At 34.5% G+C, this 14970-nt stretch overlaps 1 protein-coding gene across 1 annotated transcript in view; it reads left to right on the top strand.

Moving 5' to 3' along the window:
* Positions 1–14970, top strand: part of Suv3 (Suv3 RNA helicase) — a 348081-nt gene that overhangs the window by 231657 nt on the left and 101454 nt on the right. Inside the window, exon 10 of the mRNA XM_089592298.1 lies at positions 38–366. Within this exon, the coding sequence (XP_089448424.1) occupies positions 38–366 (329 nt within the window). The remainder of the gene's footprint in view (positions 1–37; positions 367–14970) is intronic.

Genomic DNA, 14970 nt, shown 5'->3' with positions numbered 1-14970 from the left:
AGTACATTCAGTGTTTACATTAATATTGTCTTTTTAGGATATATTTGTATCTCTCTGCACAGTTGACGATTCTATGTATTTTATATGCAATGTCGATGATCTCAAGTTTCTTGCTGATATGATTGAACATGTTCCATTACCAATCAGAGACAGATATATTTTTTGTTGTGCGCCTATAAATAGAAAAATTCCATTAATTTGCACAACATTCCTGAGATTTGCAAGACAGTATAGTAAAAATGAAGCAATAACGTTTGATTGGATTTGTCTACACATTAATTGGCCCTTATCACCACCGAAGACCCTTATTGATCTTATCCAAAGGGAGGCAGTATTTGATGTTTTGGATCTTTATTTATGGTTAAGGTATTTAAATTTCATTAGTTACATTCAACACAAATTTTGTTTTCCGGAGTCCTTTTTTTACTAAACTAATGTTGCTTTGAATCCAAATAATTCTAGAAGGAAAATATCTCGCAATAATGATGTACACAATGTCTATTTTGTTCTCAGTAGATTTATACATTCATATAAACGTTTATTCATTCATCAAGATAGGCTTCGTCACATGTTAATGCATTATGAGATGGAATTCGTGCTCGCCATGCTTATGACATAAAAAAACTCAGTGGTGTTAAAAATGCGACTGTTCGTCGAACCAACCAACTAACTCAGTATATAATAATTTCCCTTCTTAGATTATTCCTGTCCCTGGTAATAATAATCTAGTCAATATATGTACGCAACGTGATGTGGTGTACATTGAGATTCATGAGAATTAGAAAAATACGAAATAGAATTCCCTTTTATCTTTTCCTTGAGAAAAGTCAATACCTGACCAGCTCCTAAATAAAGTTACTATTCGTTTTAAATGGCTGGTACGGTGACTTAAATGCCTAATAGACTATATTCTTTTATGAAATTCGATAACATTTGTGTATAGTTAAGACAATTGCTGCATCTTGATAACAGTCAATATTTATATCACTACTAACTGATTAATTAACACTGAATTTGGTATTTTCTATTTTTCAACTGATTTTGCAATTGTCAAAAAAAAAAAAAAAAAAAAAAAAACTAATAAAGCTTTTTCGTAAAAAAAAGAGGTATACTTACTATGTAGCCATATACTAAAGTAAAAAATGGAGTTATAGAGCGATTTTTCATGAGTTCTTGGAGTATGAACACATAAACACACTAACTCTTTAAGGAGGTTCGGTAGTGATAATTTTTTATAATGAAAATTTTTGAAATTTCGATATGTTGTTTGGGATAAAAGTATGAAATTACAGCTTAATTTTTGAAGGGTTTAACCACACCGTTTTCAAGATATATTGACCTGAAAAAACAATATTTTAACATGTAGGCTAATGGAGAAATTACTTGAATTTCACATTAAAAAAAAACGGCTAAATGAACTTGCTTTTTTTTTTTAAATGAAAGAATACTGTCAAAATAGTATTTTGTCAAAGTTTGAGAGAGCCCTACCACAAATTTCTCTTAAAAAACAGCAAAAAATGTGCTCGCAGCAGACGACTTGGCAACGCTGCTTTTGGCGCTCGCTTTGAAATGTAATGAATAGTAAAAACTCCTTTTGTAATTGAAAATTTGTATTGGAAATATTATAATTATTAATACATTGCAACATTTGAATCTGAAAATTCAATACTTTTATAGTAATTATATTAATTATTACTTTACAAAATAATGACTTAGTATTCATTTATCACAGTCTTTTTTTTGTATTGTCTTTATAAGTTTGAGATCTGTTTTAACATTACTTAGCATTATATAACTTTTGATTGAATAGATAGTTTACTTATATTTTATCTTAGATAATATTTTCTAAAGTAAGGCAGAATTCTGTAATGGTATGCACTATACTGAATTTTTTTATCAAGGGACTACCCCCACTCATCAATAGCTCCTGTAATTTATCAGTTCCTTCGAAATATTTATCAATTATGTTTTTATATGCAATCCCACTTTGACTTAGTTTTTTTATAAGGGAAGCTGATATCACAGATTTCATGGGTGCATAGCTTGGTTTCAATTGTTTTTCATTCGTAGACGTGTATATTTTTTTAAGTACGTCATTAACGGTTAATGTACTATTCAAAATATCTGACCAACAAATATACTGAGCTGTCAACTTTTCCAAAATAACAATATCAACTGCAGCATCATGCGCATTTTCAGTTGACAGCTGCAATAAATTATTACCGAGATATGATACCTTATGACACTGAATATCTGGAAATTGTTTTCGAAACGAAGCCAATGTATCGACAAATCCAAGAATTATATCTTTGAAAGACTGTAACATAGATAAACTTTCAACTAATCGAATGAAGCGGTTGGAATCGAATTCGCAGTTGTGTGCAATCAAAACAACTATTTCATTGAAACTCTTAAAAAATTCTAATATTTTAGTAACAGCAACTCTCCGAGAAACTGTTAGTACTTGTGTACCATGTAAAAAAAGTTGTCTACCGCTTTTTGTCAAGCCTGTGACTGCACTTGCCTTCGCATCTATACTTTCACATGGTGTAATATACACGGATAAAAAACTTTTTTCGCTTTTCAAAGTGACTTGAAGAACATCTTTGTCGAAAGAAAACCCTCCCGTTTCAATATCAAAAAAAATGTATGCAACATCTTTAGTATTATAAATTAAATCACAGTCAACTTCTTTAATTAGATTTTCAGGCTGAACAGAAATATCTTACAACATCATGTTGGAACTGTACGTATCTTTTGCCTGCCTTTCTTTTTGATTTCGTAGTTGCTCTTTTTTAATACTGTTGAATTTTCTCAAAGTCTTAAAATGAGGTGTACTCGCTACTATCAGTTTTTTGATTGCCTTTTTTTTAGCGTAGTTACAATAGTGAACCAGTTTCTTTCTACTCGTTAAATTCAATTTCTCAAATACTTTTGAAATATAATCACTGCCTAAATTTTTGTGCGCTACTGCACAAGCATACCTGTAGTCTGCAGACTCACTAGTGCTGAATGAATAAGATTTCAATAACTTGCCATGGTATTATTTAAACTTTCATTAGCTTGTGATGAACCAACAAGAACGAATTTATGCGCGTTGCTAGCTAAATCAGAAAAAAATTTTCTCATGTGTTCGAAAAGAGTTGGATTAGTCATGTGACGACTGTTGTCATAGTTTTTTTTTTTCAATTTCATGTTTACAATAACTGCCACAATTGTCGTGAATGTCAAAAACATGATAAGCTAAATTTTTCAAATCTTCCTCTATTTTTTGTTTGTTTGTTGTTTTTTTCAATGACTGTTGCGAAAGTGTTCTTCAAGTAAGCTATAATATCATGGAATAATTCTTTATCAACGTCAATATTTTTATTGTCTCTCAACTTGTATAAGAAATTGCCTACTCCTTTCTTACTATGATTGATGTCGGACTGCTTGACTATCGTATAATCAACCAATTCCTGTATAGTATGAATACTAGAGCTGTCATTGTCTCCAATGAATACTCCTACTTGATCGTTCAAATCTTTAAGAATTTTGCTATTCACGATCAAGTCAACTGCCCCTTCGGCCTCCATGGATTTGGCAGTGCCATGGTGATTCAATTGACAGTCGTGGACCTTCTTTGTTTTCGTTTTTAAATTAATTTCACAAATGCGACATTTCCTGTTTTTAGTGCAGAAATCGAGAGCTTTGCCAGTGTTGTAGCCAATTATGCTACCAAACCCGTTCAAGCTATCATATTTATATCCTGTAGATCTTTGACTCCAACCCATGTCGTAACTTACCAACAGCCTAGTGATTTTTCGGGGGGGTTCTTCAGTAGTAGTCTAAGAAAGAAAATTTTCTTGAAGTTCTGGCGGCCTGAAAATTCGCCAAAAAGGTAGGAAATAACTTTTCAGACAATTTTTTTCTTTTAAAAAATCATTTACTTTTTCTGTTACAATAATAAATTAATATTGTGTAGGTACAATAAGAAAAAAAAAAAAATTTATCGGTTAAGTACATCATGATTGCTTCTGCTCATTGGTAAAAAAATCAAATAAAAAACAAATGTAGATAATAAAATAGATTGTGTAAATACTTTTCTATAACGACCGTTTTTAAGTTCATTTGCAAATATGTATAGTATAAAGGTCGAATATTGTAAAATCATAATGTGTACATAATTAAAAAAAAAAAAAAAAAACACTTTCTTATCCCTAATTTACTGTTTACATAAAAAACACTTTAAAGGTTACTATGAATAACTACATTTTTTTTTTTGATTAAAACTTACAGACAACTCGTCGATTTTTTTCTCCGTGAGTTCTTTTTCTTCAAGGACTGCCTGTACGCATGATTCCCTCGCCACTTGCTCGACCACGGGTCCTACGAGTCTTTCATGGCACTTGAATGATTTATCATTGAGACCAGGAAGACCAATGACTTTTAAAAATTTATTAGCTTTCGTTGCTCCCAACCCAGAGTTCAGCGCTCCGACAAAAATTATATACATGCTCAGCAGCTGCAATAGTTCAGAGCTTATATCAATAAAGAAGAAAACAATTAATAAAACTCACCTAAGGCTACTTTGCTGTTAATTGCAAATAGTTTCACGCCTTTTGCAGGGTCTAAATATTTTTCACTTGATTTAACATTGTTTACATGTGAATATTTTCCACATTTTACATGCAAAATGGATCCCAATCCCTAAACACATTCATCTGTAATGTCACTTAAATGTAATTTGTGATTACATATCTTGCAAAACATTCTCTTGGCAATATAATTGATGTTAAGAACTCTTTCACGATCAACAAGAACATCAACTTTTCTTATTTCATCTAGAGAATTTTCAACTCTTTAAGCTTTTTTCTCATTTCACTCAACCTTTTGCCTCCTTAATGTCTATCAACTTTAGATTTTTTAACAAACTTTCCGTTCAAACGAATTCTTCCATTGTCAGCAGCATCTGTTGTAATTTTGAGGTTATTCGTTTTTCTTTTCACTTTGCCCATTTGAACACCAATGTCACACCATACCAACATGTACATTCAATAAACAAATAATTTATTTTTATCAGTCTGCCTTTAAATTTTAAATTGATTAGTTATAAAAAATTCAACCGAATAAATAAGTACACTGTTATCAGTAGACGACGACAACAGCAGTAGACGACAACAACAGTAGACGACGTGCAAGCAGCCGAAAAAATTCACAACGTTGCCAGACGCTCTCCATCCCCTTGCCTCTCTGAGATTTTCCCCGCCAACACTACCGTACCTCCTTAATATACATGCGCACACGTATATTTACTAAGCCTATCTCTCTTTTATCATTATTATATTAGCTTAGGGTTTACATCAACAATAAATCGCCACTTGGTTTTTCTTGAGCAAAAATTTTTTATTTATATACTTGTCAATACTTAGTCTCATCATGGAGACCTTTTCATGAATGGCATGGTGACCTGAGGAATATACAGCATGATATGTAACGGTGGCATTTCCCGAGAACCGCGTGTAGAGCGATTTTTTCTGACGCGAACCCCGTTGGAATTAATTTTTTAGGGCAAATAGCTTTTAAATGGGAGTCGATTGAAAATACGTTCCAAACTACCCCTAAATGGGGTTGGAAAGCTATAGCGCGCCCGCATGAACTCGCAACGTCGCCATATTGTTATTGGAGCTTAGTCCGTAAGCAGTGAGAACTATATCCATGTGCGCACGCAAGAGCGTCAGCTACTGCTGGTAACTTGAAGGTTGAATATAAAAATTTTTATACCTTAAGGTAAATATTGTCTGCTCCTTATGTTGTCAGTTGTTTATCCACGCGCTTACTGTCTTTCTCACTCTCATGTAGGACAAAAACATCTTTAAATTTTTATACTTAAGTAATGTTACCTCGAATAAAAGTAAAAAACCATATCAGTAGGGATTTTTTCACTCTACACGACAGTATTTTTGCAAAAATAGTCGACCTCTCGGTCAAAAATATTGTTGTTAGGTATGTCTTGCTTACGTTCCCGGGTATGTCGTCTGTACACGATTTAGAACGAGTCTATTCATAAATTGCAATAATCAAGTACCCGGGAAGTACCTGGCAAGTACCCGCCAAGTGCCCGGGAAGTACCCAAGAAAGTGCCCGGGAAGTACCCGCCAAGTACCCGGGAAGTACCCGCCAAGTATCCGGGAAGTACCGGCCAAGTGCCCGGGAAGTACCCGAGGAAGTGCCCGGGAAGTACCCAAGTAAGTGCCCGGGAAGTACCCGAGGAAGTGCCCGGGAAGTACCCGGTAAGTGCCCGGGAAGTGCCCGAGAAGTACCCGCCAAGTATTCGGGAAGTACCCGCCAAGTGCCCGGGAAGTATCCAAGGAAGTGCCCGCCAAGTCCCCGGTAAGTACCCGCCAAGTACCCGAGAAGTACCCGAGGAAGTGCCCGGGAAGTACCCACTACCCGCCAAGTGCCTGGGAAGTTACCCACAAAGTACCCGGGAAGTACCCGCCAAGTACCTGGGAAGTACCCGCAAAGTGCCTGAGAAATTACCCACCAAGTGCCTGGGAAGTACCCGCCAAGTGCCCGGGAAGTACCCGCCAAGTGCCCGAGAATTACCCGCCAAGTACCTGGGAAGTACCTGAGGAAGAGCCCGGGAAGTGCCCGGGAAATTACCCGCCAAGTGCCCGGGAAGTACGGGACTTAGTTCGATTAAATTTATTTTCTATATGCTGTAAACTATTTTTTATTCTCATTGTGTCAGTTTATATTGATGGTTAAGTTTGAACTGAATAAAGATGTACATCAAACAAACATTTCATTAATGTGACATTTTTAAATTATTATTCAATACACTGTAAAGTTTATGATTTTTTTGAATAGATGTTATATAATTTTTGTTGAAATAATTAGTATTTTAAAGTAACTAAATTTATATGATAAATAAATGATTTTTATGAGCAATATTAACAGTAATATACTTTGATTATTGCAATTTATGAATGGACTCGTTTTAAATCGTGTACAGACAGCATACACGGGAACGTAAGCAAGACATAACAATATCTTTGACCGAGAGGTCGACTATTTTTGGATCTTTATTTATGGTTAAGGTATTTAAATTTCATTAGTTACATTCAACACAAATTTTGTTTTCCGGAGTCCTTTTTTTACTAAACTAATGTTGCTTTGAATCCAAATAATTCTAGAAGGAAAATATCTCGCAATAATGATGTACACAATGTCTATTTTGTTCTCAGTAGATTTATACATTCATATAAACGTTTATTCATTCATCAAGATAGGCTTCGTCACATGTTAATGCATTATGAGATGGAATTCGTGCTCGCCATGCTTATGACATAAAAAAACTCAGTGGTGTTAAAAATGCGACTGTTCGTCGAACCAACCAACCAACTCAGTATATAATAATTTCCCTTCTTAGATTATTCCTGTCCCTGGTAATAATAATCTAGTCAATATATGTACGCAACGTGATGTGGTGTACATTGAGATTCATGAGAATTAGAAAAATACGAAATAGAATTCCCTTTTATCTTTTCCTTGAGAAAAGTCAATACCTGACCAGCTCCTAAATAAAGTTACTATTCGTTTTAAATGGCTGGTACGGTGACTTAAATGCCTAATAGACTATATTCTTTTATGAAATTCGATAACATTTGTGTATAGTTAAGACAATTGCTGCATCTTGATAACAGTCAATATTAATATCACTACTAACTGATTAATTAACACTGAATTTGGTATTTTCTATTTTTCAACTGATTTTGCAATTGTCAAAAAAAAAAAAAAAAAAAAAAAAACTAATAAAGCTTTTTCGTAAAAAAAAGAGGTATACTTACTATGTAGCCATATACTAAAGTAAAAAATGGAGTTATAGAGCGATTTTTCATGAGTTCTTGGAGTATGAACACATAAACACACTAACTCTTTAAGGAGGTTCGGTAGTGATAATTTTTTATGATGAAAATTTTTGAAATTTCGATATGTTGTTTGGGATAAAAGTATGAAATTACAGCTTAATTTTTGAAGGGTTTAACCACACCGTTTTCAAGATATATTGACCTGAAAAAACAATATTTTAACATGTAGGCTAATGGAGAAATTACTTGAATTTCACATTAAAAAAAAACGGCTAAATGAACTTGCTTTTTTTTTTTAAATGAAAGAATACTGTCAAAATAGTATTTTGTCAAAGTTTGAGAGAGCCCTACCACAAATTTCTCTTAAAAAACAGCAAAAAATGTGCTCGCAGCAGACGACTTGGCAACGCTGCTTTTGGCGCTCGCTTTGAAATGTAATGAATAGTAAAAACTCCTTTTGTAATTGAAAATTTGTATTGGAAATATTATAATTATTAATACATTGCAACATTTGAATCTGAAAATTCAATACTTTTATAGTAATTATATTAATTATTACTTTACAAAATAATGACTTAGTATTCATTTATCACAGTCTTTTTTTTGTATTGTCTTTATAAGTTTGAGATCTGTTTTAACATTACTTAGCATTATATAACTTTTGATTGAATAGATAGTTTACTTATATTTTATCTTAGATAATATTTTCTAAAGTAAGGCAGAATTCTGTAATGGTATGCACTATACTGAATTTTTTTATCAAGGGACTACCCCCACTCATCAATAGCTCCTGTAATTTATCAGTTCCTTCGAAATATTTATCAATTATGTTTTTATATGCAATCCCACTTTGACTTAGTTTTTTTATAAGGGAAGCTGATATCACAGATTTCATGGGTGCATAGCTTGGTTTCAATTGTTTTTCATTCGTAGACGTGTATATTTTTTTAAGTACGTCATTAACGGTTAATGTACTATTCAAAATATCTGACCAACAAATATACTGAGCTGTCAACTTTTCCAAAATAACAATATCAACTGCAGCATCATGCGCATTTTCAGTTGACAGCTGCAATAAATTATTACCGAGATATGATACCTTATGACACTGAATATCTGGAAATTGTTTTCGAAACGAAGCCAATGTATCGACAAATCCAAGAATTATATCTTTGAAAGACTGTAACATAGATAAACTTTCAACTAATCGAATGAAGCGGTTGGAATCGAATTCGCAGTTGTGTGCAATCAAAACAACTATTTCATTGAAACTCTTAAAAAATTCTAATATTTTAGTAACAGCAACTCTCCGAGAAACTGTTAGTACTTGTGTACCATGTAAAAAAAGTTGTCTACCGCTTTTTGTCAAGCCTGTGACTGCACTTGCCTTCGCATCTATACTTTCACATGGTGTAATATACACGGATAAAAAACTTTTTTCGCTTTTCAAAGTGACTTGAAGAACATCTTTGTCGAAAGAAAACCCTCCCGTTTCAATATCAAAAAAAATGTATGCAACATCTTTAGTATTATAAATTAAATCACAGTCAACTTCTTTAATTAGATTTTCAGGCTGAACAGAAATATCTTACAACATCATGTTGGAACTGTACGTATCTTTTGCCTGCCTTTCTTTTTGATTTCGTAGTTGCTCTTTTTTAATACTGTTGAATTTTCTCAGTCTTAAAATGAGGTGTACTCGCTACTATCAGTTTTTTGATTGCCTTTTTTTTAGCGTAGTTACAATAGTGAACCAGTTTCTTTCTACTCGTTAAATTCAATTTCTCAAATACTTTTGAAATATAATCACTGCCTAAATTTTTGTGCGCTACTGCACAAGCATACCTGTAGTCTGCAGACTCACTAGTGCTGAATGAATAAGATTTCAATAACTTGCCATGGTATTATTTAAACTTTCATTAGCTTGTGATGAACCAACAAGAACGAATTTATGCGCGTTGCTAGCTAAATCAGAAAAAAATTTTCTCATGTGTTCGAAAAGAGTTGGATTAGTCATGTGACGACTGTTGTCATAGTTTTTTTTTTTCAATTTCATGTTTACAATAACTGCCACAATTGTCGTGAATGTCAAAAACATGATAAGCTAAATTTTTCAAATCTTCCTCTATTTTTTGTTTGTTTGTTGTTTTTTTCAATGACTGTTGCGAAAGTGTTCTTCAAGTAAGCTATAATATCATGGGATAATTCTTTATCAACGTCAATATTTTTATTGTCTCTCAACTTGTATAAGAAATTGCCTACTCCTTTCTTACTATGATTGATGTCGGACTGCTTGACTATCGTATAATCAACCAATTCCTGTATAGTATGAATACTAGAGCTGTCATTGTCTCCAATGAATACTCCTACTTGATCGTTCAAATCTTTAAGAATTTTGCTATTCACGATCAAGTCAACTGCCCCTTCGGCCTCCATGGATTTGGCAGTGCCATGGTGATTCAATTGACAGTCGTGGACCTTCTTTGTTTTCGTTTTTAAATTAATTTCACAAATGCGACATTTCCTGTTTTTAGTGCAGAAATCGAGAGCTTTGCCAGTGTTGTAGCCAATTATGCTACCAAACCCGTTCAAGCTATCATATTTATATCCTGTAGATCTTTGACTCCAACCCATGTCGTAACTTACCAACAGCCTAGTGATTTTTCGGGGGGGTTCTTCAGTAGTAGTCTAAGAAAGAAAATTTTCTTGAAGTTCTGGCGGCCTGAAAATTCGCCAAAAAGGTAGGAAATAACTTTTCAGACAATTTTTTTCTTTTAAAAAATCATTTACTTTTTCTGTTACAATAATAAATTAATATTGTGTAGGTACAATAAGAAAAAAAAAAAAATTTATCGGTTAAGTACATCATGATTGCTTCTGCTCATTGGTAAAAAAATCAAATAAAAAACAAATGTAGATAATAAAATAGATTGTGTAAATACTTTTCTATAACGACCGTTTTTAAGTTCATTTGCAAATATGTATAGTATAAAGGTCGAATATTGTAAAATCATAATGTGTACATAATTAAAAAAAAAAAAAAAAAACACTTTCTTATCCCTAATTTACTGTTTACATAAAAAACACTTTAAAGGTTACTATGAATAACTACATTTTTTTTTTTGATTAAAACTTACAGACAACTCGTCGATTTTTTTCTCCGTGAGTTCTTTTTCTTCAAGGACTGCCTGTACGCATGATTCCCTCGCCACTTGCTCGACCACGGGTCCTACGAGTCTTTCATGGCACTTGAATGATTTATCATTGAGACCAGGAAGACCAATGACTTTTAAAAATTTATTAGCTTTCGTTGCTCCCAACCCAGAGTTCAGCGCTCCGACAAAAATTATATACATGCTCAGCAGCTGCAATAGTTCAGAGCTTATATCAATAAAGAAGAAAACAATTAATAAAACTCACCTAAGGCTACTTTGCTGTTAATTGCAAATAGTTTCACGCCTTTTGCAGGGTCTAAATATTTTTCACTTGATTTAACATTGTTTACATGTGAATATTTTCCACATTTTACATGCAAAATGGATCCCAATCCCTAAACACATTCATCTGTAATGTCACTTAAATGTAATTTGTGATTACATATCTTGCAAAACATTCTCTTGGCAATATAATTGATGTTAAGAACTCTTTCACGATCAACAAGAACATCAACTTTTCTTATTTCATCTAGAGAATTTTCAACTCTTTAAGCTTTTTTCTCATTTCACTCAACCTTTTGCCTCCTTAATGTCTATCAACTTTAGATTTTTTAACAAACTTTCCGTTCAAACGAATTCTTCCATTGTCAGCAGCATCTGTTGTAATTTTGAGGTTATTCGTTTTTCTTTTCACTTTGCCCATTTGAACACCAATGTCACACCATACCAACATGTACATTCAATAAACAAATAATTTATTTTTATCAGTCTGCCTTTAAATTTTAAATTGATTAGTTATAAAAAATTCAACCGAATAAATAAGTACACTGTTATCAGTAGACGACGACAACAGCAGTAGACGACAACAACAGTAGACGACGTGCAAGCAGCCGAAAAAATTCACAACGTTGCCAGACGCTCTCCATCCCCTTGCCTCTCTGAGATTTTCCCCGCCAACACTACCGTACCTCCTTAATATACATGCGCACACGTATATTTACTAAGCCTATCTCTCTTTTATCATTATTATATTAGCTTAGGGTTTACATCAACAATAAATCGCCACTTGGTTTTTCTTGAGCAAAAATTTTTTATTTATATACTTGTCAATACTTAGTCTCATCATGGAGACCTTTTCATGAATGGCATGGTGACCTGAGGAATATACAGCATGATATGTAACGGTGGCATTTCCCGAGAACCGCGTGTAGAGCGATTTTTTCTGACGCGAACCCCGTTGGAATTAATTTTTTAGGGCAAATAGCTTTTAAATGGGAGTCGATTGAAAATACGTTCCAAACTACCCCTAAATGGGGTTGGAAAGCTATAGCGCGCCCGCATGAACTCGCAACGTCGCCATATTGTTATTGGAGCTTAGTCGGTAAGCAGTGAGAACTATATCCATGTGCGCACGCAAGAGCGTCAGCTACTGCTGGTAACTTGAAGGTTGAATATAAAAATTTTTATACCTTAAGGTAAATATTGTCTGCTCCTTATGTTGTCAGTTGTTTATCCACGCGCTTACTGTCTTTCTCACTCTCATGTAGGACAAAAACATCTTTAAATTTTTATACTTAAGTAATGTTACCTCGAATAAAAGTAAAAAACCATATCAGTAGGGATTTTTTCACTCTACACGACAGTATTTTTGCAAAAATAGTCGACCTCTCGGTCAAAAATATTGTTGTTAGGTATGTCTTGCTTACGTTCCCGGGTATGTCGTCTGTACACGATTTAGAACGAGTCTATTCATAAATTGCAATAATCAAGTACCCGGGAAGTACCTGGCAAGTACCCGCCAAGTGCCCGGGAAGTACCCAAGAAAGTGCCCGGGAAGTACCCGCCAAGTACCCGGGAAGTACCCGCCAAGTATCCGGGAAGTACCGGCCAAGTGCCCGGGAAGTACCCGAGGAAGTGCCCGGGAAGTACCCAAGTAAGTGCCCGGGAAGTACCCGAGGAAGTGCCCGGGAAGTACCCGGTAAGTGCCCGGGAAGTGCCCGAGAAGTACCCGCCAAGTATTCGGGAAGTACCCGCCAAGTGCCCGGGAAGTATCCAAGGAAGTGCCCGCCAAGTCCCCGGTAAGTACCCGCCAAGTACCCGAGAAGTACCCGAGGAAGTGCCCGGGAAGTACCCACTACCCGCCAAGTGCCTGGGAAGTTACCCACAAAGTACCCGGGAAGTACCCGCCAAGTACCTGGGAAGTACCCGCAAAGTGCCTGAGAAATTACCCACCAAGTGCCTGGGAAGTACCCGCCAAGTGCCCGGGAAGTACCCGCCAAGTGCCCGAGAATTACCCGCCAAGTACCTGGGAAGTACCTGAGGAAGAGCCCGGGAAGTGCCCGGGAAATTACCCGCCAAGTGCCCGGGAAGTACGGGACTTAGTTCGATTAAATTTATTTTCTATATGCTGTAAACTATTTTTTATTCTCATTGTGTCAGTTTATATTGATGGTTAAGTTTGAACTGAATAAAGATGTACATCAAACAAACATTTCATTAATGTGACATTTTTAAATTATTATTCAATACACTGTAAAGTTTATGATTTTTTTGAATAGATGTTATATAATTTTTGTTGAAATAATTAGTATTTTAAAGTAACTAAATTTATATGATAAATAAATGATTTTTATGAGCAATATTAACAGTAATATACTTTGATTATTGCAATTTATGAATGGACTCGTTTTAAATCGTGTACAGACAGCATACACGGGAACGTAAGCAAGACATAACAATATCTTTGACCGAGAGGTCGACTATTTTTGCAAAAATACTATCGTGTAAAGTGGAAAAATCCCTACTGATATGGTCTTTTATTTTCCCTCCAATTTAAGGTAACATTACTTATAAGTATTAAAATTTAAAGATGTTTTTGTCCAACATAAGAGTGAGAAAGACAGTAAGCGCGTGGACAAACAAGTGACAACATACGGAGCAGACAATAATTACCTTTTTACATCCAATCTTCAAGTTACCAGCAGTAGCTGACGCTCTTGCGTGCGCACATGGATATAGTTTTCACTGCTTACCGACTAAGCTCCAATAACAATGTGGCAACGTCGCGAGTTTATGCGGGCGCGTAGAGCCTTCCAACCCCATTTAGGGGTAGTTTGGAACTTATTTTAAATCGGCTCCCATTTAAGAGCTATTTGCCCTGAAAAATTAATTCTAACGGGGTTTGCGTCAGAAAAAATCGCTCTACACGTGGTTCTCGGGAAATGCCACCGTTACATATCACACTGTATATATATATTTGTATTCCTTTACAGTGAATGACAGAAAAGATTGTAGTTAAGATTGACAAAATATGTGTATGTGTATACATACGGATCATTCTACTGAAAATGGTATATTTAGAGAGCCAGAATGGACAAACACTTAAAACGGCTTTTTAATTTTTCTAAAAAAAAATTTGTATTGTCCGTAACTAAGATAAGCTAAAATATTTTGGGCCCTGCTGGATTTGCACGAAAAAAATTTTTAAGATTTTGTTTACTGTATTTTTCAGAAATAGTAGAGTTAAGGGTTGAAAAAATCATCTTAAGATCATGATTATATCACTCACGGTGAAAATTTAACTGTATCCTTGAACTTGTTTGATGTTCTAAGTCCCTACTACTGTATACTATACTATTGGAGTCGATGATGAAACACTGCACCAAAATATGACGCGATTCGTTCAGTAGCGTTACGGATTCGAAAACTCATGTTAAAACCACATCATGAGTATACCACTGACAGTGAAAATTCAACTTGATTCTTGCGCTTCTACGATGTACTGAGTCCCTACTATTTTATACTACACTATTTTAGACAATAAGTTAACATTTAGTGAAGATACAATGCGTTTTGTATCGTTACGGGATAGCGTTACGGGCTTTTAGCAAAAAAATGGATCATTACGGACTCTTATAAAATCGTTGAAAAATCGAGATTGTAACGGATCAAACGCAAATTTA

The sequence above is a fragment of the Copidosoma floridanum genome, unplaced genomic scaffold (assembly GCF_036245765.1).
Source record: "Copidosoma floridanum isolate Cflo_tuat_1 unplaced genomic scaffold, Cflo_Japanese_pri ptg000016l, whole genome shotgun sequence".
In the NCBI taxonomy this organism is placed as follows: domain Eukaryota; kingdom Metazoa; phylum Arthropoda; class Insecta; order Hymenoptera; family Encyrtidae; genus Copidosoma; species Copidosoma floridanum.
This window is presented reverse-complemented; position numbering and strand designations above follow the sequence as displayed.